A 26,710-nucleotide genomic window follows, 5' to 3' on the forward strand; every position below is an offset into this window, starting at 1 on the left:
TTAACATAACAATGTAGGAAAACGCAAATTTTCCTAAACGCTAGATCTAGCGGAAGAAGAGACGCTTGAGAAAAACGCTGATTGCCGAAGGCCGAGCCGAAGACAAGAGAATAATTCTCTTTGTTCCGATGTGAGAACAGGGAGTTCAGATTTCTTGTGGACTTTCCCCATAGATGTAAAAAATTGAAAACGATGAAGGACAAGGACTTCAGAGGACTTAATCTAATTTGGGATCACTTCAGAAAAATGAGAGCCCTGAGAGGAAATTAAGCGGGAGAGAATTGGATTCTCTTGGTTGGATGATGCATTGCATCCAGTTGAGAGATCATTCTGTGTACGATTTTTGGAGTGGAAGGTGCTTCTCGGATCGAAGCTAATAAATTCAAAGATGGCTTCTCAGTTTCGCGACCCTGGTCACGACAACGTCTTCTCCGTTATGTTGTTTTTCAAATAATTCATTTAAACAACGACAGTAAAAGTTTTTCTCGCGTTTTGCTTGTCGACTGACACTGTAGCTTTCAGCCTTAAAGAGTCTTTTAGCACTGTTTTTAAAATCAATATTCCACCAATAATTGAGATTCACAGCAGAATTTCTCAACTTTGAATTATTATAAATGGTTTCAAATTTATTTTTAATTTCCTCTTTGACTAGCAATGATGAGTTTATTTTCCAATAGCCGCGGCCAAGAAAATTTAAAAATTCTTGATCATTTGTTCTGTATGTTAAACATCCTAAAATGTTGAAGGGACGGTGTTACGGGAGAATGTTGCTGACTGGCGGACTCGGTGAATAGAAAAAGTTTCTTTCCGACTGTATGCTCCGACCGACCACTTATGCGAAAACTTTCCTCCACTTCGGATCAAAAAAAGAAAGACGAATTTCAACTGCGCACTTCACTCGTTGATGGGTTTTATTGGAATGAACTTTTTGTGGTGATTGTCCAAGGTTATTTATGACAGTAATCATTTCCGTTCGATGTTTTTGTGTGACGTTTGCGTTTTATGTGATGGTTGCGTTTTATGTGCGTTTCATAAAAGGTAAGTAAATAGAGGTAAGTACAATTCGTGAGTTATTTGTGTATGATTTCTTTTTCGTGTTTAATTAATTGTTCATTTTTTATTTTCAGGATCTGGAGCTGTTCTCAACATGCCGGCCGCCGTTGAAACAGTCTGTTTCAACCAACAACCACGTCGCCAGTTGACGTTGCTGCTGAGCTGTCTTCCTCGTCGCCGGAGTCGATTGGAAGAACCGCGATCTCCGTGACCGCTCGCTTGTAGTCATTTGATGCCGTCCTGACTACCACTACTCGGACTCGACCGTCTGGATCGGGGATGGTTTCGATTATGCGTCCGAGAGGCCATTGTAGCGGAGGGCAGTTCTCTTGCTTCAGTAGTACCAGTTGACCCTTGCGAACGTCCACCGCCGGGCGTCTCCACTTGCTACGCTGGTGTAGCTGGCTCACGTAGTCCCGAGACCAGCAACGCCACAAATCCTGGACCGAGCGTTGCATGTCCTGCAAACGGGTGATGCGATTAGGGGACTGGGGAAGCAGGTCAGGCTCAGGTATAGAGACAAGAGGCTCTCCAATTAGAAAGTGCCCTGGGGTCAGAGCAGAAAGGTCGTCAGGAGAATCAGAAATAGGAACGAGTGGACGGGAGTTTAAGACTGATTCTACTTGAGCTACAACCGTTAGGAGCTGATCCATTGTGAAAGCCTTTTGTCCCATGATGCGACGAAAATGATACTTAAACGATTTCACTCCTGCTTCCCATATGCCACCGAAATGCGGAGAGCGTGCAGGAATGAAACGGAAGGTGATGCCATTTCCTGCACAGTAGTTTCCCCATTTCGTCGACTGAAATTGCTGCAGGTACTCCTTTCGTAGTATCCGTAGTTCACGATCCGCACCGACGAAAGCGGTCGCATTGTCACAATGCAACTCAAGAACCCGACCGCGCTTGGCAATGAAACGTTTGACGGCGTTTATGCACGCGGCGGACGACAGGTCGGCGACGACCTCAAGATGCACGGCCTTCACCACCATACAGACGAACAACGCGATATATACCTTAACCGACGAACCTTTCCCAATTAGCGGACGAACGAGGAATGGCCCACAGTAATCCATCCCGGAGTACGTAAAAGCTCTAGCTGGCCTGAGGCGAACTGATGGTAAAGGTGCCATAATTTGGTTGGATGTTGTAGGATTGCACCGAAAACAGGTGATGCATTGTCGGACAACCTTACGAGCCAAGTCTCGACCCCGGAGCGGCCAGAATCGTTGACGGACTGTAGCGAGCAACAGCGACGGTCCACCGTGAAGTGTCTGTAGGTGAATGGACTTGGCAATGAGAAAGCTCAAGGTGTGCCTTGCTGGAAGCAGAATCGGATGACGAGTATCAAATGGTGCGTTTAAGTTTTTCAGCCTTCCATCAATCCGAAGGAGTCCAAATTCATCCATGAATATATTGAGGTTTTTTAGCGGTGATTTTGGTGCGAGCCTGGCAGCGTTCTCGGACTGCTTTTGACGGTAGGAATGAACTTCCGTTGGGAATTCCTGGTGCTGAGCAAGGCGAATCAACGCCTTCAGTGCGTAGTCAAATTCCTCGGGTGACAGCGGGGACAACACGCGTTGGGTTTTCGGAAGCTTGCAGTTGTTTCGAAAGCGGAAGCAGTAGGCGACGAAGCGTGTCAGCTTGGCTAACTCTGAGAACTCGCTGAAGATAGTTGTTTTGTCTTGCAGTAGGTGGAGGGAAACCAACGGGCGCATCTCCTCCTCCAAGTCCGACTTGATCGGTATTGAAACCACACACTTTGGCCAAAGCTCGACGGGGGAGGTTAGATACTGTGGACCATGCCACCACAGACTGTCGTTGATGATCTGGCTCGCAAGCACTCCTCGGGAGATATGGTCGGCAGGATTCAGATCAGTCGGTACATGCATCCACTGTGAATCCTTTGTTAATCGTTGAATCTCTGCGACCCGATTTGATACAAAAACTTTCCAGGAATTCGATCTGGATTTGATCCAGTGAAGTGCGACTGTAGAGTCAGTCCAAAACGTGACTGGTCCAGTGATGTCGGTGTTAGTCAAGAGGTTATGTACCAGTTGACACCCGAGGAGAGCTGCACATAGCTCTAAGCGCGGAATTGATTGTCCACGAAGAGGAGCGACACGAGATTTCGACGTTAGTAAATGTGAATGGAGCTGGCCCAACTCGTCTTTTGATACGATGTAGACGCAGCATCCGTAACCCTTCTGCGAAGCATCGCAAAAGCAGTGGAGTGAGTACTGACGTTTGGTGTTGCATACGACCCTTCTTGGAACTTGCAGCGAGTTGAGCTTCTTAATGTCCGCACGATACCTTTTCCACCATGTTGCTGGTTCTTCTGCAAGCTCAGAATCCCATGACATATTCGCTGCCCAAAGAGTTTGAATGAACATTTTTGCGTTCACGACTACTGGTCCGAGTAAACCAAGAGGGTCGAAGAGCTGAGACATCTCGGAAACGACAATACGCTTGGTAACCACCTCTAGGTCTGGGAGCTCAGGGACCTTGAATTTAAAGACATCCCGCAGGGGGAACCATAACAACCCCAATGTTTTGACGGCTTGCGAACGATCGAGCTCAAGTTCCGTGGACGTTTCCCATAAGGCTTCTGGGACGCTGCTGAGAACCGTCTTGTGGTTTGAAGCCCACTTGCGAAGGACGAAACCAGCGGACTTCATCATCTCCATCAGCTGCTTGCATGTTTCCGTCATCGTGTCGTGATCGTCGTGTCCGGAGATAACGTCGTCTACGTAAGTACCCTTTAGCAAAACTGGTACGGCCAGTGGAAAGCGATGTCCTTCATCGATAGCTAGCTGATTTAGGATGCGAGCAGCATGAAACGGCGAACTTGCAAGGCCGTAAGTGACGGTTTTCAACTGGTACTTGCGGATTGGCTCCGACGGTTTTTTACGCCAAAGAACTTGTTGAAATTTCCGATCATCTAGGTGGACCGAAATCTGTCGAAACATTTTTTCCGCATCAGCGGTTATGGCGAATAGCGGTAGACGAAAGTTCACGACGATGGTAAAGAGAGCTGGCTGAACCGTTGGCCCGACGTAGAGTGCATCATTCAACGAAAGCGAGGTAGCTCCACGACACGAACCGTCGAATACCACACGTATCTTGGTGGTTGTACTCTCTGGTCGATGAATAGCATGGTGGGGAAGAAAATACTGTGGGCCAGAAGACGCGACGGTACTCAACTCCATATGACCCAACCTCTCATACTGCTCCATGAACTCCGAATAGTCTTGACGGAGTTTTTCATCGGCGAGGAACCTTTTCTCCATCTGCTGGAATCTCCGTAATGCGGCGGGGTAGGAATCTCCAAGAAGCAACACTTTGTCTTTCCTGAGCGGTAGACGAACGACGTAACGACCCGTATTGTCGCGGACAACGGTGGATTGGAAGTATTCTTCGCAGAAATTTTCGTCCGGAGTGAGAGCCTTACCATCATCGAAGTTTTCGATTTCCCAAAATCGCTGAAGCTGTGTATCAAGGCTATCTTCGACACAGATGTGACAGGATTGTGTTCCAGTGGCGTTTGTCTTGGGCTGCTCCAGTTTTCCACAAACTATGTAGCCTAGAACCGTTTTCTGCTGTGTTGGATAACCAGCAGCAAGAAAGAGTTGCTGGTTTTCGAGAAGCTCGAAAAATAGCCCGGCTCCGATAATCATGTCCACACCTTGACTAATGTTGAATTGTGGATCAGCGAGTGGAAGATTCCTTGGGATTCTCCAGCGAGAGACATCAATGTGGTGACTTGGCAGCGAGACAGTTAGTTTCGGCAATACTAGACAATCTAGTTGAGTGGAGAAATTTTCAAAACGAGATGCGAGCGATAGCGACACAGCGTAGCGAACGTTGACAACGGATTGTCCGATCCCACTGACTGGCGAATTCAGCTTTGTCCGCGGCAAACGAAGCCTTTGGCATAGCGCTTCCGAAATGAAACTTGGTTGTGAACCGCTATCCAAAAGAGCTCTGGTAAGAACGTAGTTGTTATCAGCATCCTTCACCTTGATCACCGCCGTGGACAAAATGACTGTTGACTGTCGAGGTTGGGTAAATAATTCTGCACTCTGACAGGCAGTGGGTGGAGGAATGAAATCAACCCGCGAAACCGACGATTTGGGAAAAGTTTGACCGCGCGACGACTGCGAAAGACCCGATGTGCCAGGTGGTGAAGCAACAACGAGCTCTTCCGACGGAGAGCTTTCGATAAAATCTGGAACGAAGTGCGACATTTGGCACGTCTGCGAAGTGGATGTTACAGTGGACTTGCTCGTCCATGATGGCTGCTTGACTGTTGCCGCTGGTTGTGAACCAGAAGCCGACGAGAGAGGTGGCAGGTGTAACAACGAATGATGTTTCTTTGAGCAGTTCTTGCAGGCCCCGCTGGAACAGTTCTTTGCATGATGTTTTCCCTTGAGACAGTTAATGCATAACCCGTGCCTCTTCACGACTTCAAAGCGTTGTTGAGGAGAGAGCGTTCGGAATTGCTCGCACTGGAACAGGAAATGGGCCTGCTTACAGCTGACACACAGTGGCACGTTATCGGAAACAACATGCGCAACGACGGATCGTGACTTGAGATGCTTGATCTCGGATTGGGTGGTTGCTGATTGGGAGAGCTTAAGGGTTTGCACAATTCGCGATCTTCTATGGATAAACTCGAGCAACTCTTGGTACATTGGATATCTGTTGTTCTCAGAAACATGTGTCTCCCACTCACGGAGTGAAACAGCATCGAGACATTGGCTCAATCGTTCGACCAAAAAGGCGTTCCAGTGGTTCTCAGAATCTTCGAGCTTATCCAGCAGCTGTACGTGACGATCGAATTCGTCAGCAAGATCTGCTAGTCCCTGTGCAGACTCTTTTTTCAGAGAAGAAATCATGAGTAGGGCAGAAACATGCCGCTTTACTAATAAATTAGGATTTTCGAAACGTTCCTTCAATAGCTTCCACGCTACGAGATAGTTATTAGCAGAAATCTCGAGCGAGGAAATGATTCGCGCTGCTTCGCCAGAAAGTGTAGCTCGCAAATAATGCATTTTCTGAACTGCTGTAAGTTGTATGCTCGTATGAATTAGCGAGACATACAAATCGCGAAAAGAAACCCAATCGTCGAGATTCCCAGAGAACTCCTTCAACTTTATTTCCGGCAGACGAACACTCGACGAAATCGGAATAGCGGACGAAATTGGTTGAACAGGAGCAGGGGGTGGTACGGGTGGTTGCACAGGAATTTTACTTTGCAACGATGTCTTTAATTCGTAGTATAAGGCTTGAAATTCTTGTCTCTCTTCAGCAAAATCTTCCTCTCCATCTTCAAGAAGCTCAATTTCTTCTTGAGTTTCTTCAAATTCTCGCCATAACGCATCAAGACGTTGAATGCGAATGGGCACTTGTGCGAGTTTAGTCGAATCAAAATCGTCGTCAAATGATTTTATAAAATGCGCGGAACCAAAAATATTTGTCCACCGACGGTGCAATATTTTTAATTTTGTTTGTTTCGTCGCCTTTTGCTTTGGTGGCGTCATTATGAGCAACTCTTTATTCAATGGAACAAAATTTCACGTACCTGTGTTTTCTGCTATTGTTACCACCTTACCCTGACCTCTTCAGCCTGCTCTTTGTCCTCTTCGTCGTACAGGTAATGACGGGGGTGAAGATCCAATCTCTGCTTTCGGTAATCACCGACGGTTGTCGATAACGAGATGTGATGATGAATACGATGAACCTTCCACCGACCAGGTAGAGGGAATTTTCGCTGCTGGTGGCTGCGAACTGCTGTTGTTGACGACTGTTGACGATGAATTTTCTGCTGCCTACGGCTGGTGTAAACAACTCCTGCTCGACGAGAACTGGGACGGTGATGATGATGATGATGATTCGAAATGTGCTACTGCTGGTCGAATATGATCGACAATGACAACGAACACGATGCTGATTGCTCTTACTGGGCAACAACTTGCTCCTGGCCGATTTTAATCGGCGATGACGACGACGATAGCTTTGTCTGCGACGGTGATAACAACACTGGGATAATACTTCTGTTGTTGTTTGTCTGGTGCAATGACCAGTTCCAATTCACGTGGTGACGTGGAGTCAGGCGATGACGACACTAACTGATGATTCTGATTACCGTTCTTCTGATGATGGTGATGACGACGATGATGAGAGTGAAACCTTTCAACTCACGTGGTGAGGTTATGAAGCGACAACTACTTCGGCCGGTTTTGCGACGACGATGACGAGGGCGATGCCGATGATGACGAGGGCGATGACGACGACGGGATGATGAAAGCAGGAAGATGCTTCTACTGCTACTGTTTGTCCGGCAAAATGGCCGATTCCGATCCGCTGAGGTAGGACAACTGCCATCCGAAACTTTCCAACCACGTGGGAATGAGGTTAGCTCCTCCGTTCTGCAACTATAATCCCGGGTTTCGGCACCAATGTTACGGGAGAATGTTGCTGACTGGCGGACTCGGTGAATAGAAAAAGTTTCTTTCCGACTGTATGCTCCGACCGACCACTTATGCGAAAACTTTCCTCCACTTCGGATCAAAAAAAGAAAGACGAATTTCAACTGCGCACTTCACTCGTTGATGGGTTTTATTGGAATGAACTTTTTGTGGTGATTGTCCAAGGTTATTTATGACAGTAATCATTTCCGTTCGATGTTTTTGTGTGACGTTTGCGTTTTATGTGATGGTTGCGTTTTATGTGCGTTTCATAAAAGGTAAGTAAATAGAGGTAAGTACAATTCGTGAGTTATTTGTGTATGATTTCTTTTTCGTGTTTAATTAATTGTTCATTTTTTATTTTCAGGATCTGGAGCTGTTCTCAACAGACGGTTTTTATGTGAGATACCATTTCTATAAATGTAGATGAGGAATAAATTCTATCCTGACGTGATTTTGAATTACGTTATGGAAGAATGTAAATTGGGTGTTATTTCCTTTTATCTTTTTTTCAACATCGAAGAGGTTTAGAGATGAAACTATAGAATCTTCCGGGTAAAGTATGCAATTAAAATCTCCTATAATAACATTTTTTTTTACCTGTGACTAGATGAATCAATATGTCATGAGTGAAAAGAATGTCTCGTTCCTTTTTAAATTTGCTTCCAGAATGAGTGTTTATGTTTATAAAATTGATGTTATCGATACTAACCGAGATTATTCTTCCATTGCAGTTCAAAATACAATCGGAATATTCCAAGCTTTTTCGAATAAGAAATGCAGTCCTCTTCCCATCATCGCTAATATTTACTATTGCATTATGAGATCTAATGTATGAGAAATTTTCGAAGGTAACTTTCTGTAGAAAAACAACGTCCACATCGGTATTCCAAATGTAGTCCCTCAATAAGGATTTTTTTTAACTTCGCAGCTTATAGAATTAAGATTCACCGATGTAATACGCCGTATCATTGACATCGGGCATAAACTGAGTTTTTTTCCAAACTAACTTAAATTCAATCGTCGAACACTACTTAAGTCATTCATTCATATACCACGCATAACATTCATTATTCATATCATTCCCACACCAATACAGCAGCATAAGTCTATAATAATTACTTCGATCGATGTCGTTTCGAGCTTCGTGACCTGCTCCTCGATCCCATTCTAGCACCGATTGCATCAATGGAACTCATTGTTTCATTTGAATTTAACAAATGTTGTTTCTTTTTAGGTTTACTTTTCTCTTTCTTTGAATGGAGATCTTCGGATTCCGAAGACTCATTGTCTGATATTAAAGCCGTTGGGCGTTTTATTGTGTTCTTTAGATCTGCAGAAACACCATCTCGGACATCCCCCTCCTCTCCCTCGTTGCTGGCTGAGTTGTTGTCTTTACCCACTTGCATCTCCTCACCTGATACATTGTCTGCTGGTTTCATTGTTAACTTTATTGGAGCGGGAATCGTAGTAAGATTCAACGAGCCTGGAGCCGCAGGGGAACTTGTACCAGGCACATTGTTGCTGAGCACATCGCTATAGTTTTGACGCAGGCTAATTTTGGGCAATTAGCTTTCTAATGTTCCTCACTCTTACAGTGAAAACATCTGTTCTTTAGGCCCTCATAGAAAATTCAAGCCTTGAAATGACCGTAATTGAGAATTGCTGGGAGTTCCTTGGTGATCTTCATGTGAACAACCCTGATACCACTGAATACACTGCATCCAAAGTTCGCTGAATATTTCTCGCGCACATGTTGTCTAATAGATCCAAATTGATTCAGAACCGTTGCAATGTCTTTATCGTCTATTTCGGGAGGCAAATTGAAAATTCGCACATAACGAAACAGGCTACACGCTATTTCGACACGCACATTGATTTTTGAAGCATCTTCATATTCAAATTCGTATTGCTTGTCTACCCCCTTCGCGAAACAATTAAACTCATTTTCTCATCCTAAAACTTGGTGTAGTACGCATGGTCCTTTTCATCTTTGTAAATTGAATGAACACTACCCGCGGGAATCTCCAGACTACGTGCGACAAAACGCAGAACATTGCTTTGGAGCTTTTGCCGATAAACCGAAGGCGATTTTCAAAGTATTCTTCCTGACGACTCCCATTTTGCTTGCTTTTTTTTATCCCATTTATTTATTTAAGGCTCATTAGCATTTTGGCTGTAACAGAGCCGAATTTTAATCGTGTACATGTCACATGGTTATTATATCTATATAATTAGCACATTACACAGTTGCCATTCGCCAGTATTCCTTCTATACCATTTCATATGGTACATTCACACAGTAGCCATTTAGGCGTAAGAGTATCCTTTCTGTTCTTCCATTATCCAGTTGAACCACCGGACAGCGGAGACAGTTGATTGATCATTGTTGAGTTATTTATAGAACAGCAGCCCGATGTGTCTTGCAGAGCAGAGCAGTTGTATGGATGAATCGATCTTATTTCGACCGTGGATCGATCTCCATCACTGATGATTGTTGCATGGACGTAGCTATTCTGTAACAACACAAAGATGGTCAATGAGGGTCCTGAGTTTTGAACTCACATTCGATCGTTTACTAAGCGAACGCGCAACCAATGTGGCTACGGAGACCCCCTTTGCTTGCTTTGTAGTGAAATCCGTTTATTGTTTGTAGCTCACACCGATGAGTGAGAAACTAATAGACCATACAGGAGAGTAGTTTTCGCGCGTGTGATCGTGACAACATCCGGGCGTTAACTGAGGTTCGTAGATTTTTTTTCTCCAATTTTCTTAACAAACAATACCAATGTCATAAAATTGTATTATAATTTACTGTTTTATCGGTCTAATATTAAAGTGTCATCTATAAATTCTTCATGTCAATCCACTCGGTGTATTGCCGACGGGATGTAAATATGAGTATTCTGCGGAAGATGTCTGTCTTTCAAAGTTTCAAAGTCTGAAACCCAGACGATCCGATTTTATGTCAGATAAATATGTGGAGGAGGATTTCATTCAGATGCTGAATTAGAATTAAATATTCACGAACGATAAATTTGACAATATGAGACCCATTTGAAAATCGTATCAAACAAGGTGCTGAAAATATTCAATATAATGCTCGATTATTCTAACTTGAACAGTTCCAACCGGGATAGCTTCCAATATCATTTTTCATTCCACATAAAACTCCAATAAGGCATTATTTACAACGTGTAAACCACTTTCGAGTCGGAAAGCGCAACCGCTCTCATGGGGAAACCATCATCCACGTGCCACCTCGTTCATTTCCATTTTGGATAAAAGGTCTATTCTCGGGGGATGACATCATTGAAAATAAACAAAAAAAAAAAGCTGAAAATAAATCGATGTGAAGCTTCCCGCTGTGCGTTTATGAATGGTGCTGGAATTTATGTTTCTTTCATCTCGGCTCGGTGAATCGATTAAATGCTAGATGCGACAACGGTTCGATTTCATTGTGTCACGTGAACTGTCACTAGCGGGTGGAATTAAATCGGAATTAATTCCAGTTTTGTTGCTTTTTATGCGTGGTCAACCTCGACCGCTGTTGTTTCATGCCGGAATGAATGTAGAGGGTGATAAAATGTTATGCTGTGAAAAGTGCATATTTTTTAATGGCTGTTTAAATTTTGATTTTTGTTTTCTCTGCCAGTTTTTTAAGGTCCTTCGTTGAATTGATAATTCCAATTTATTTCAATGACTTACTGTTAGTGTCGCATTGAATCGATATAAATATGTAAAATTTATTTTGTCATTTTTCAATGTTCAATAAAACTCAAAACATCATCCAGACATGGTACGTTGAAGCAGTTTTGAATGTTTCATTTCTAACCGTTTCAGAATGGAACAACTTCGAACTGCTGTCAACAAATGCGTGAGAGAGTGAAATGAATGAGAGTTATTTGTTTACATTTTCAAACTGCTCGAATTTTACAGCATCTCCGAAAGAGAACGACGTTTCTGCTTCGCTCTTGATGGCGCGAGAAGATGCTGTAGCATCCTTTTTTGCTCTTTACGGATGCCCTCTCATTTATGTTCCGTGCGATTTAATGCGTCTCGAACTCATCAGTACCCAGTACCCTGGATAAACGTCGAATAAAATATTCCCAGTTGGTACGACGGACAAAAACAACATATAAATTTTTAAATCTTTATTAGTCTTCCGGCCGGCTCGGTCCGTATCCATATGTGATCCAGTACCAAACATAAGGTATAGATTGTGGACGATAAGGCGATCGATAATCAGTATAGAAAATTATGTGATAGGATAACTGGGTAACCCGAATTGCAATGGACTGTCATCACAGCAAATGGTCCATGTCCCATCGATGAGCAATTTAGTATCCGGTGGGCGACAAAATTGCGTGCTTGTGCGGGTTATTCACTGATTTCTATAGCAGGATGATTTTCAGTAGGTGGTAGAGATGTAGTAATGAATAATTGAATGCTTGGATTGGGGCTCAGATGTTTTTTTCCGTCTGTCCATCCAACCGAGTGAGTCAAGATAAATGAAGGTAAAATATAAATAAATGAGATGATTGATGATTGTTCAGCAGCGACGCGCGGTGAGTTGTCTTTCCAGGTCAGATGGTAATGAAGGACTCCTCTTTCAATTAAAATGCTATTAGGGCAAAGTCGATGACACAAGAGCGCCGACTGTACGGAAAATGAACGAGGAGGCGCTCGTGGTGTCAAGTATTGGCTAATTATAGTAATTAAAATCTTGCCTCCGCGGAAGCGAATTGGTGGTCGTTGTGCGTTGATACATTGATATCAGTGATTAATGAACTGATTGTTAAATGATGATAGCTGACTAATTTATGTTTGAACATCAAACTTTTTGTATCTACAGCTCAAACTCATTGATATCCACTGGAATAACACCAGGAGTTTTATTTTCATTATCAAATTATTTGAAAAGCCAAGGGAATGCTTCCCGAGTAGAGTAAGTCTAATTTTCAGTGTCATATGACAATAGACATATGAGGTATGAATGCAACCGTGAAATCGGCGTTTAAGTTTATCTGGTATTTTTTCATCCAAATCTCGATGAGTTTTTGTAATGTTTTGTAAAACTTAAAAAATAACTATTTGTACTACAGTTAAGTATTATGCATTGAAAGTAGTGAAAATGTGTCTCCTACGAACAGCTTTCAAAAATATTCGCAATATTTGTCAAGATATTATTAATAGCAACTTTCTCCGTGTTGACCTAATATCACCCCCATCGGCGGTACATCAAAAAATTTGTTAATGAAATGTTGAAACAATTATGAATCACAACAAATAAATCAATAAATACACACACTTTTTTATTATAATTATTCTACTTTGTTACTTTGTAAACAACGGCTTACGGCATTTGTTCTTATGGTCATGCAAGTTATGAACCTTAACAATAAAAATGGACCGGTGTTATATTTCGTGATAACCCGCGTCGACAATTCATAATTATTGTACATATTTTTCAATCCGGCGGTGAAGGGTATTCATGGGTAACCAGAAAAAGCCACCAGGAATGGTCAGACGATTAATCGAGACTAATCGTGTCGCGAATTTTCAAATATTTCGCATGCTTTTTACTATTTTTTATTCTAGATTATGAGAATTCATTGTTTTTGATTAAAGGGGGTATTCTAGTGCAGAGACACGAATTTCGGACGTTTCTTCGAGCTCCGTAAAAATAAAAAAAGAATATTTTTACTATCCATTATATCATCTATCATCTATCTTTTAACAAAAAAACAAAAATGGTACGGAGAAAAAATATTCATAACGAGAATCGTTACGAGCTGATGAAGTGAGAGGGTTAAAAAAGTAGTGCCATGGCTTACACGATTCCAGCCCTTCTGATTATCTGAAACAAAAAAATCGGACAGATTCTGAATCAGTAAGGATGTCGCTATCGCATGACAAGTCAAAAACCTCTTTTTAACAAGATGGCGGCCGTTTGAAAAACAAAATGCGGTTTAAAACGTTTTTTCTTACGTGTCCCGATTTTTTAATTTTTTTAAATTTGAAAAATATTATTTTTTAGAGGTTCATGCGTATGCGTATTGTATCCATAAAAATTCGACATGAATCCGTTCAGTAGAACTTGAGATATCGTGTACGCCAGTTTGAAAAAACTTGTTTCGAGAAAAACGCGTTTGAAGTTCATTGTTATGGCCGTACCAGGTTAGATACCGCATCACCAAAGTGGCTGTAACTCGGTAAATAATAAAATTTTCGATAAGTCCTTTCTAGGGTATATTCTTGAATGCCTAAACTACAGAAATATGAAGAAATTTTTTTTGAATGTTTTCAAATTTCTAGACTAGAAAACTCCCTTAAGATTATCAAATTTAAAACTCAGATTTTTGGATGAAAGAGCGTCCGTAAATCCAGAAATTAGAATTTTAGTTTCATTATTTGAATTTGAGGCTTTTGGATTTCAGATTCTGTATTTTGGGATATCTGATTATGTGTTTTTTATTTTTTTTTGTATTAAGATCTCAGAGTTTCGAAATCTAGATTCTATATTTGTGGTTTCAAGATTGTAGGATTTTAGATTCTGGGATCTGGTATTTAATTTTTTGATTTTGGTTTTTGAATTTTAATTCTTTGCGGTCGTTTGTTTGCTGTTTGTTTGTCTATACATTATTCATTTATGTATCAGTTTACACGTTTTCAACACGAATCTTAATGTCTAGTGAACCCGTTCACGTATTAATACGGTGCTCCTACGAATAATATATAGCGGTACTCGGTATAAACAAAAGATTAGTATCGTAGGATTTTTTTAAATTCTTTATTTTTGAGACTTTCAGCCTCTTGGGCTGGTTCATCTCAGAGTAGCGTAGGAAGATAAGAGTACAACCGCGCTACATGGAGAATTCGTGAATTATCAAGTTTAATTTCTATATAAAATGTCACCATAAAACACTTTGTTCAGTGAATACATATTACAAGTTCACAGAGAAAAAAAAAAAAACTTGCTCAACTTTCATAATCTTACATGTTATGCCTCACTGCTCTTTCAAGAGAATTCAATTACGACCGCAAAGGGTTAAATTCTAAATTTTTATATTTCAGATTTTTTGAGTATTAGACTCTAGACTTTAGGGTTTCTGATTGACAGATTTTAGATTCTAGATGGATTTAAGATTTAGCTTTTGAGGATTTTTCGATTTGGGAATCATAGATTTCAAACTCTAGACTTTGTGATTTTTTAATTTATGGTTTTATATTCTGGATGGATATTTTGATTTAAAGAATGCTCTAGGTAATATTTAGTTCGCCAAATACAGTGATATGTTTTTTGTGTTTCAAAAAAAATATCACTGTTTTTTGAAACAAAAAAAAAACAGTGATATGTGAACAGTGAAAAGTGTGGCTTATTTCAAGAAAAAATATAATATTTCAACGTTCAGGTGGAAGTTAATTGGCTATTATAAGTACCGTGGAGTAAAAATTGTGATTTTTGAAGATTTTGAGTGACTGCTCACCAGAAATTGTTTATGCTGCTATTGCTGCGAAAATAAGAAAGATAGAAGTTGGGTGTCAAAGAACAAATTGCAAAGCAGTTTGAGCTTTAATTTGGCTAATAGAAACAATCAAGTTAATTATGCATTTTTGGGATAACATCATAATAACACCTTAATAATAAACCGGGGACCTTCATGTTTTTCACTTTCAGAAATGTCATTTAGATCTACTAATTTAGATGATTCACAATTATATCCTATACCAAATGTTCCCATCTCTCAATTGAAAAAAAAACAGAATCGTCTTACGTAACGAACTTTTTAAAGTAAAACTATTCTAAAGCAAGTAGTGCCCGGAACAAAAAACAAGTTCAATAACTCTGTTATTGGTGGAACTTATGCATCTACGTCGAAGGATCTATTTCATTGAATATAATTCTCTATTACCTTCGGAAAGATTCCGAATATATTAGGCTGTCAAAAAAATCCTGCGGTATTTTTTTTGAATTTTCATTTCTTTATAAAGTTAGTTACAATCATCTGTTTTAAGTCAAATATGCGCCGTTTTGTTCGATGACTTGTTCCCAACGAGATGCCAACTTCATAATACCCCTGTTATAGAAGCTCGTTTCCTTATTGGCAAAAAACTCGGATAGCCTATTTTCACAGGCCTCTTTTGTGGCTAACTTCTGACTACCTAGCTCGTTCGCCATGGACAAAAACAGGTGGTAGTCACTTGGTGCAACGTCCGGACTATACGACGGATGCAAAAGAACCTCCCATCCGAGCTCCCGGAGCTTCTGGCGCGTCACCAAAGAAGTGTGTGGCCTGGCGTTGTCCTGATGGAAGACAATGCGGCCTCTGTTTTTCAAAGATGGCCTCTTCTTCATGAGTGCTACCTTCAAGCGGTCCAGTTGTTGGCAGTACAGGTCCGAATTGAGCGTTTAGCCATAGGGAAGCAGCTCATAATAGATTATTCCTTGACAATCCCACCAAACACACAGCAGAACCTGGCCTGGCCGTTAATGAGGGCTTGGCCGCCGTCTGAGCCGCTTCAGCGGGCTTCGACCACGACCGTTTGCGCTTCACGTTGTCGTAAGTGACCCACTTTTCATCGCCAGTCACCATCCGCTTCAGAAACGGGTCGATTTTGTTGCGATTCAGCAGCGATTCACATGCGTCGATACGGTCAAAGATGTTTTTTTGCGTCAACGTGTGTGGCACCCATACATCGAGCTTCTTTGTGAATCCAAGCTTCTTCAAATGGTTGATAACGGTTTGATGACTTATCCCCAGCTCTTGGCCGATGCTACGGCTGCTACTATGCCGGTCTTTCTTGGCTAATTCAGCGATTTTGTCGCAATTTTCGACGACAGGCCTTCCGGAGCGTGGCGCATGTTTGACAACCTCTACACCAGAACGAAAACGTTGAAACCATCGTTGTGCGGTGGAAATGGAAACTGTATCGGGTCCATAAACTGCACAAATTTTATTGTCAGCTTGTGATGCATTTTTGCCTTTGTCATAGTACCACTGTAAAATATGTCGGATTTTCTCTTTATTTTGCTCCATATTTGCGACACTATAACTCACGAACGACTTAACCAAACAAAACACTGTCAAGGACTATATTATAGCGCGCAAAAATACCTTTCCAACAAGCCATAGTATGACTCGATACAATGAATACAACTAGAACTACGCGCTTACAACGACACCTCGCGGAAATACCGCAGGATTTTTTTGACATCCCAATATGTGATTTTTTATATGAGAAAGTTATATTTTGACTATAAGAGGATGAATCAAAAATTAAATTGTTCTTTTATGTTCAAAAAGTATATTTACCGTTCTGAATAATATTTCGGACACTTTGTTCCAATATCTTGAAATGCTTAATGCAATTATGATATAACTATAAAATTAATATCACAATTGCATCTTTAGAGTAATCCCTAGATTTCACTATCATTTCATATGAGAACTACATTTGAATTATAACATATTCGGCAAGAATCTTACAACACTACTCATTATCGTTTGTGTTTGACGTTTGCTTGGCACGAGCACATAGAATTTACCCGTTCATAAATATTTAAATTTCTCCCGTGTTTCATCAGTTCTCATCATCGTTAACAGTTTACTGAGATTGCTTGGTAAGTGTTTCGCAAAAATTACAAAATAAAGTGTCCGAAATTTGAATTCAATCTGTCCGAAATTCGATTTAGTGTCCGAAGTTTGATTCTTATTCGCTTCATTTGAAAAGCATTTTACTCGACGATTTTGTTATGTCTTCAATCAAATAGGTACCAAAATAGAAAGCTTAAAAGCATATCGAACTAATTTATTGAAAATATCAACCAAATACCTGTGCATAAAGCTTAGATCTGTTTTCTGCATCATATGCCTTATGCGTCCGAAATATGATTCAGGACGGTATATAAATGAAATTAAGAAGTGATTTTTTTGTTCGATAGCTGAACTAGGTTTTAAGGTTTAAGATTTATGAGTTTGGGAATAATATTTTGAGATTTTAGAGTTTTTGATTTAAGATTTGAAAATCCCTCTTTCGGATTCAAAATTTTGGGATTTTAGATTCTAGATTTTTGGATTTTAAATGATTGAATTCAAGATTTTTGGATTTCATTGGATTTTAGATTGGTCGTAGATTTTTAAATTCTGGCTGTAACGCGCCGAGTTGTCTTAGGCTTTCTTTCGGTCTTATTACGCGACACAACTGTTCTTCTGCACGTATCAATCCCGACTCTCTCTTATTTTACATTTTTGTTTTTCTCATCGCTTAGGATGAGCAAACTATCTCCATAACTAATACTGATCTGATCTGGGTGTAGGTTTCCGAATTTTAATTAGAGCACTGGAACCCCATAAAAACAATCTACCTGTGTATTGTGTATTCTGAATAAGCTAATCAGGACTTCCATATAAAATTTGCATTTTTACATTACATGCTCTGCAACATGAACACTTGTACTGAAAAATAAAGGTTCAAGCGGTCATTTTATCTTATTAACACTAAGGTTCAATTCAGTTAGAATTCCGGAATCCCAGTCCATATTATGCCAACCGGTCGCTGTAGGCGTATCTCAAATATTTTGACAGAAAATTATTTGAAAACTCTGTATCTTTCGACGATGAAAATTTCACGTTGATCCGTTTTGTCAGCTGTCAGCGAAATCGCTGAAGTGGGAGAGTGCCTACAGAAACGTCCAGTGAAGTTTTGGCCAGATTTGGTAGGCTGTCACTACAGTCGAGTGGTGCTTCAGTGATTCCCCGTGACAATGGGATCGATTACATTGAAAAAGACCTCAATCCTTACAATTGCGGAATTTGTGCCAAAGTGACTCGGGATGCTGCAGACATGAAGAAATCGTGGAAAAATGGGTGCTGAGGTTGAACAACAGAGAGCCCAAACTTTGATGGAGGATATCCGAAGAAAATAACGAAAATTCATAAAAACTGTAAAAGAATAATTACAATATTTTTTTGAAGAAAAATAAATTATCTATATTGTGATAGAAAAACATTTTTTGTACCTTTAACTTCAATCGAGATAAAATTGGTTTTATGATTCCAGATTCTAAATGTATGTAATCAACAGTATAATCATGAGAATGGTTGGCTTCATCTACTAGTTGAATTTTTTCATCATTATTTACTCATCTTACACAAACAGTTCCTGAGTTTTTTATTATGCTTCGATAATGTACAATTCGATACAACGTACAATTTTGAAAGTAAAATGTACGATATATCGAAGTTTCCCTGTATAATAACCTGACAAGGTAACCGATAAAATTCTTTTCTTTGATTATAAACATTTGTGATTTCCGATTTATGGGTTTTAGATTTTTGGAATTCAGAGTCTAGATTTTTGAAATTAGGATTTCAGGATTTCTGAGTTTTGGAGTTTCGATTCTATATTTTAAATTTTTGAATTTAAGATGTTTAAATTTGGGATTCTATAGAATTTCATTGGATAATTGCATTCTAGATGGAATGTGGATTTTGAGACTTTGGGTGTTTGAATTTTGATTCTTGGATTCAATATTATTGGAATCTTGGTTTTGGCATTTCAAACCCTAGATTTTTGAATATAATTTTTTTGAATTTCTGAAATATTAATTTTTTTGATTCTAGATGGATTTAAGATTTTAGCCTTAGGAGATTTCCGAACTTAGGATTTGAGATTCTATGTTTTCTGATAGTTGGTTTTTGGATTTTTGGATTTGAGTATAAGAACTTCGAGATTTTATACTCTTGGTTTCTAGGTTATTAAATTTGAGGGGTTCAGAAGGAGATGTAAGTGATTTGATCGATTTCTCTTCATCAGCTTTTTCTTCAGTTAATAACTCACCTGCAAAAACGTTCCAATTCGAGTTTGCCGTGGAATCCGATAGAGGTTTTGTTGAAATTTTTGAAAATTCAGATTTTCGATTTTTGGACTACTTCTTCTGCTTCTTCTTCTTCCTCTCATTATTCTTCTTAGTACTAGAGAGGTTCCTAACTTTGCTGTTCATTCGCCTATATCGTTCTTTCTAATTTTTTAATTTTGTATTTCTGGATTTGCAAATTTCAGAGTTTTGTGTTTTAGGTTTTTTTTTTATTTCAAGCTCCGGAATTTAGGATTTTTTAATTTATGATTTTCGATTCTAGAAGAATTTCGATATTAAAAATTAGGATTTTCGGTGTTCGGTGTTTAGATTTCAGATTTTTAGATTTCAGAATTTTGGATTTAAGATTCTAAAATTTCGGACCCTAAGTTCTTGGATTTTTGAATTTGAATTTGAAATTTGAATTCATGATAGTAGGGTTTTAGATTTTTGAAATTCAGATTCTAGATTTTTGAATCTCAGATTTTAGGATTTTGAATCCTAGAATGTAGGTTTTTTGATTTTAGAATTTTTTTATTCCGCATTTCAGTATTTTCGATTCTAGATTTTGAGACTTTAGAGTTTTTGAATTTCTGAATCTAGATGTTGGATTATAGATTTTGGGATTCCTGATTTTCGGATTTTAGATTCTATATTTGTGTGCACTCGTGGCCGAGTGGTTAGCGTCTAACATTATCATGCCGGGTGTTCGGGTTCGATTCCCGTTCTGGCCGGGGGATTTTTTGTAAGAGAAATTGCCCCTCGGAATACATTCAAGGCGTGTTATTTGGCTTAAGAAATCTTAACTAAGTATTAATAAATGACGCTAGTTAATGCATACGTTGAGACGGCAAAAGTTCCACAGGGAACGTTAACGCCATTCAAGAAGAAGAAGAAGAAGATTCTATATTTTTGGGCTCTAGACGTTTGAATCTCCGACTTTTGAGTCATTGTTGTTTTAATTTTCTTTACTATGGGATTTCAGATTGATGGAATTAGCTGATTTTTGAATTGTGAATTTTTGTATTCAATATTTTTGGATTCTATTTTATTTATCTTTTCGATTTTGGATTCTAGATTTTGAAATTTCAAGCTTTCGATTTAAGATTTTTGAATTTCATGCTCGAGATTTCTGGATTACAGCGTTTAGTAGAAAAATGTAAAAAAATGTTTTTTAAGTTCTAAATTTTGGATTTTAGATCCGCAACTGAATATACCATTTTGATAGTTTATCTGAATTGGTAGTTAAGTCAGACCGGACTATGTGACATTTTTATGAGTTCGATGAAAACGAACTTTCAAAACAATCATTCAAAACAATTTTGATACGTCATTCCTGATGTACGCATGACTTTCCAAATCTGATAATTGTGGTATGTAGCTTACGAAAGGCTTAAGTTAATGCAATCTATAACTCGAAATTTTTAATTTTGCGACATCGTCCCCTCTGATTTAACACTGACCATTTGTTGAAAACAACGGTATTAGCTTTTGTTTCATTATAATTTTACTAACAATGGCACAAGAGCTCCTCGAGAAACACTTCGTTTCTAGATTATTAGATGTCTGCGTGCGCGAAGGATGGAAAGGGCAATGAATTGCATCCTAAGTTATGCACATTAAATTGTTTACAAGACGCAATCTAAGTGTTGCGCTTCGTCCTAACTAAGTGACTATTTACCATTCGGGTTTTATGAAAAGCAAATATTTGAGTTTGCCTTGCTCTTACACATTTTCCTTCGCTCAGCTGGGGTCTTGTTTAACTATAATTTTAAGTTTTGCTTATCTTATGGATTCGTCATTCGATCCGCGATAAGCCTCATCTGTCCGTAACAAACAGTGATTTTCTACATAAAACCGGTTTCATGTATGCATTCCAGAAAAAAATCAGGAAAGAAGAATTCAGTAGTAGATCTTTGTAGTAGTTCACAAAATTACACGCTTTAGCTCAGTCGCTCGCGGTAATGTCACACCAAATTATGTTACACGATAGGCTTCTATTTATAACGTGCCGCTATGGTCCACTTATATCAGAAGCACAACAAAATGAGCCGTCGAATGATTATATGAATGTGGGAACATATGTTTCACCTTGTCGGCTTTCTGGTGTGAAGTGTCCCACTTTTGTGTTTGCATGTTTTTCCTCAGCTATGATTTAGTTTTCCACTGTCACTTTCTCAAATATCACCCACTTTCAAAGGCAACATGCCGTCTCTGCAATTGTCCTTGCAATTTACAGAAAATGGTCCGAAGCACCGACAAGGGCGGTGCAATTGATGAAATTTCGTCTAATGTTTGGGAAATTCTCGCCAAAGTGACAGTCGACACACACATCTAGGAGAAAACCTTCCTCAAGTCCAATTGTTACACCGTGAGAAGACCCAATTCCATACTGTTCATGCTTAGGTGAACGACGATAGAGAAGACAGTGTTGCTTATTTTCTGTCATGGTCGGAAATATACGCTTACCTCATGGTATTACTTTTCCCCGGGAGCTACAAATTGTTCGCCGGTTTACGGTCCGTTTGTGGACGGTGCTCTTCGGTGACAAATGACAGAACCAGCAGCGAAAGAAATTGCGTAATTGAATAGTCATTTGTTCGTGCTACCAATTGCTTTCCGTTGGATCCGTTCCATTCTGCCCAACGCCCCATTTGTGATACAGGTATTTAGAAGTCGGTATTTTTGGCTCTTATTTGATACGGCACAATAACAGCGGCTAAGCTGCCGCATTTTATGCGTCAAAGCTAATATCAATTCGGAAGCGGTACAAATTCTTTCAAAATACACCGAAGACACCTTCCGAAAGCGGAATGTGACAAGTGACAGGAAGGTTTATGACCTCCTCCCGAATCTAGTCAACAGGGCGCCGCAAACTGATGCCTACCAATGGAAACTTACGTGAAAACTTATCGCTCGGAATAAATTTGATGAAATAGTCTCATTCTTGCACGTTTCGAATGTGTTATGCACTAGTTGACCCGGAAAACTTCGTCCCGCCCAAAATTTTTGTTTCGTTCTCACATCCACGTTTTCTTACTAAGCGCACGTTCATGGGTCCAATCGCAGAACTGTTCATTGATTGATCCTCTAATCTACCCTTTAAAATTATTTTTTACTATAAAATTTCAGTACTTCTACCAAAACTCGACATTATAATATCAGATTATTTTCAGACACAATTCTCGTGCAAGATTTTTCAACCACTTGCAAATAACATGTTTCTCCGTTACATGGAATAAATGTTTAATACAGAAAATACGACAAAATGAATGCAGCACTAAATCGGACAATTTCTTTCTCGAGTTTTGGTCTTATCAACATATTCGGCAATCAAATTTTATTTATATAGATAGTAGACGATACAGGAGTGCGTTTTACCACATTAAAATCCATTTACACTTTCGAACGAAGATATATTTCGTTACCGCAAACATCAAATGGACTAACAACGCTTGTCCATATGTAATAGTAGAACACATGCGAATCGAATTTTTCGAATTTTCACATTTTACTTAAAAGTGTTCCAAAAATTTTCAATTGTCATGTTTGGTTGGAATATGTTTGGTTGAAATATGTGCATTATTTTTATGGGACCCCTCTCCTTTCCAGAGGAGGAAGGGGTGTCATACCATCACAGAAACATTTCTCGTACCCAAAAACCCTCACATCCCAAATTTGGTTTCATTTGCTTGATTAGTTTTCGAGTTGTGCAGAAATTTGTGTTTCATTCATATGGCAGCTCCCCCTTAGAGAGGGGGATGGAGTGTCTAACCACCGTAAACACATTTATTGCACTCTAAAACCTCCACATGCCAGATTTGGTTTCATTTGCTTGATTAATTTCGAGTAATGCAGAAATTTATGTTTCATTTGTATGGCAGCCCCCTCCACGAGAAGGGGGAGAAGTATCTAATCACTATAGAATCATTTATTGCATCCTAAAACCCCAACATGCCAAATTTCGTTTCATTTGCTTGAATAACTCTCGAGTAATGCAGAAATTTGTGTTTCGTTTGCTTGAATAATTCTCGAGTTATGCAGAAATTTGTGTTTTATTCGTCTGGCAGCTCCCCCTTAGAGAGGGGGGGAGGAATGTCTAACCACCATAGAAACATTTATTGCACCCTAAAACCTTCACATGTCAAATTTGGTTTCTTTTGCTTGGTTAATTCTCGAGTAATGCAGAAATTTGTGTTTCATCTGTATGGTAGCCCCCCTTTAGAGAGGGGGGAGGGGTCTCGAACTATCATAAGAACAAAAAATTCGTATTTCAAAAAAATTATATTTTAAAAATAACATATCGAAATTAATTTAGTCGATTATGAAACTAAATTTTGGTTACCATGATCAATTGAGGTAGGAACAATCATGAATAATTGAATAATCGCATGAATTATTTGTTTATCGATTCAAGATTGAATAATGTGAGTGCTATGATTTTTAAAACCTCCGATATGATTGCATGACAATGAACCATAAATTATTATGTTATTGTCGTCAATCAAATTTGTAGACTAATACATTCTTAATACTACTTAAAACTACTTACATGAAACTATAAAAAAAACTTAAGAGAGCTGGCTGGATAATTTATCCGTTTAATTCAAAAAACGATTTTAACAAGTTACATGATCAATTTTTTTTATATAATTATTTATTTATTTCGTCAAACCAGCGTAGACCATGCTGCCCAAATATTAAGGTGAAATTTAACTATATCTTATTCTATTCAAATAGTCTTTGAGCATTGATCTTGACATGGTTACATCAATTATTTCACTGTGTTCGTTACAGGGGCTCATCATACTATTAAAAGGACTACATTTGGCATAAATCGTTCTTTAGGTTTCCTTAGATTTCTTCTGAGTCCACTACTGCCGTAATCTCGCAAAGTGACGCAAGCGCCAAAATTGACATTTTACTTTTTTTGTTATGGATCGATAAAGAATACCAAATGCTTTCAAACAACTGCGAAGTTTTACAGAAATGTGAGAAAATGACCCCGTAAAAACCTAAAAACGAAGTGGTGCAAGCGCTATTTCCACTGTGATGTGACGTAATTTGATTGTGATGCGAAGTGATTTTTTTATCTAATCTGATAGCATAGGATGGATTAGCAGGGACAGCAAATTTCACATAACAACATCTTCCGTAATGAACATTTAGCATAATGAAAATTACGTTTCCGAAAAGCTCGTCATGCCAAATATTTTAATCCAAAACAGTCCATCCCCATGCAGTGCTACATTTATAATAGCAATTTTGTTTCAGAACTACAAATCATGTACTTTGCTTTGTTTATAAATTTCATCAAATATTTGAATTCATCAAATCAAACTCATCTCAAAGGAAAAAATATCCTACATCGATCACATATTGCACATAAAAATTTTAACTAATTAGTTTAAACTCATCAATTCAATTGTTGATTACCAGAATTAATGGTTTTTGACGGCAATGATGTCTTCTATCCTCAGGTATCAAGGGACTAAGGTTCTTGACGCTGTTTATTTCCCCAACCTGCTCAATTTCTCTTTCGAATGGATCGAAGCTGAGTGTTGATTGAAGGGTAAATGTCAGATTTGGTGAAAAGCTGCATTTTTCTAAATTCTCCATCGAAATGCATCCTGTAACAAAACTCAAAACATCCTCGCATAAACTCTATCTGCTTTACATCGGATGATTTTGGACGGCATTAAATATCTTATGTTTTCAATTGCATTTTGGATTGGAAAGAATTGGTGCTGTTCATAATTGTTACAATCGGGTTCTCAACTATATTAGCCTGTTCAACGCATGTTACAAAATCGAAAAATGTGTAGATCTTTTCTCCCTGATGCTTTCTCATGCTCCGCTCAACGGCTGCATTTTGGAGAAAATAATTGGAAACAGATTCTCACATACTTTGAAGGATGAACGCCAATCGGTTGTGGAAACAGCTATTAAAATTTGCTGTTTCTACAAAAAATCGGCGTTGGTAATATAGCTTAAACAAAATGGCATTTTCTCAAAAATAAAGCCGATGGCAATGTTTTTCCATCATGTGTACACAATTTGTACAGATCAGATTTTCGTAATGTACGCGTAAGCTGATTATACATGCAATTTTACAAAAAGTCTCGTACTGAAAATTTCTCCCTCTGGCGCTTGCGTCACGTTGCAAGATTACGGCAGACTAGTTGTAATCGGTAATCGGTAATGAATTAGAGAGACTTTAAACTCTGAGAGTTCATTCGTCTCTTGCCCTTGAGGGCGGGAAATTTAATTGAAAGGAAAACTAAGAAAAATTACTGCAAAATTCATTATTCCCGCTCGACCCAGTACTAGTAACCGCTATGGATATATATCGTGTTGCCGCACCCTACACGGCTCTGGGGCCAAAAACACAACCAAACAAATGGAGCAGGGAAAAAGCCCCTTTTAGTGTGCTTGAGGAGCTCGCTTCTAAAAAGGGCGTAAAAAACCTGCTCATCTTTTGCTGAAATTAGAAGAGAAAACAAACATAGTTTTATCAGTATAGGTAAATGTAGTAATTAAACATTAGATCTGTTCAAATAAACCTGTCTCCTTTAGGAAATCAATGGTCCTTTTTTCCTCGACGGCGTCGTCCGATAGTGCTGTCCTTATGGTGTCTGCAACCTGAAACTTTATTCTAGAAGCATTAAATCTAGAGCATGTGATTAATATGTGTTCCACCGTGAGTCTTACATTGCACGACTTACATAGTGTTGGTTCCGATCCACACATGATGAATTTGTGTGTTAAATATGTATGCCCGATACGTAAACGAGTCAGACATACTTGATTAGATCGGAGAATACTATCCTTCCAGGGAAGGGTAGTATTCTTGATCCTTCTTAAGAAGAGGTCACGGGAAAAATACCAACTGTTCTCCCAGCTCAATCTGAGGGATTGACTGACCCATCTGATGGTGTCTGTTGCTGGGGAGGAGGTGGTCCAGCCTACCCTCCTTGGCGAGACGATCAGCCTGTTCGTTACCCTGGATTCCGCAGTGCCCTGGGACCCAGCAGAAAGTGATGTCCTTTCCTGTAATTTTTTCCTCGATGCTCTGAATCCAAGGGTGTTTACTATTGCCACTTTGTAGTGACCGTAATGCACTATAGGAATCAGAGAAGATCACCACTTTACTGTCGCTATCACAGAGTGATGTCGCGACAAGGAGAGCGGCAATTTCGGCGGAGTTTACCGAACATATGGAAGGCAGTTGGAATTTTAGCTCCGTGTTATTGGCAAAAACTCCAAACCCTGTTAGGTTTCCATCAAAAGACCCATCTGTGAAGATTTTGTGGTGGGTGTGATACTT

At 39.3% G+C, this 26,710-nt stretch overlaps 1 protein-coding gene across 1 annotated transcript; it reads right to left on the reverse strand.

Annotated features, from left to right (window-relative positions):
• Positions 1 to 1,175: 1,175 nt before the first annotated feature.
• Positions 1,176 to 6,596, reverse strand: LOC129774549 (uncharacterized). The gene has a single exon (XM_055778309.1). It carries the CDS (start codon positions 6,594 to 6,596, stop codon positions 1,176 to 1,178), a length of 5,421 nt encoding a protein of 1,806 aa, XP_055634284.1.
• Positions 6,597 to 26,710: the final 20,114 nt, after the last annotated feature.

This window comes from Toxorhynchites rutilus, chromosome 3 (genome assembly GCF_029784135.1).
Source record: "Toxorhynchites rutilus septentrionalis strain SRP chromosome 3, ASM2978413v1, whole genome shotgun sequence".
Classification (NCBI taxonomy): Eukaryota; Metazoa; Arthropoda; class Insecta; order Diptera; family Culicidae; genus Toxorhynchites; species Toxorhynchites rutilus.

Coding starts and splice junctions, on each gene's coding strand:
- LOC129774549 (XM_055778309.1), bottom strand. CDS start 6,596: ATGACGCCACCAAAGCAAAAGGCGACGAAACAAACAAAATTAAAAATA.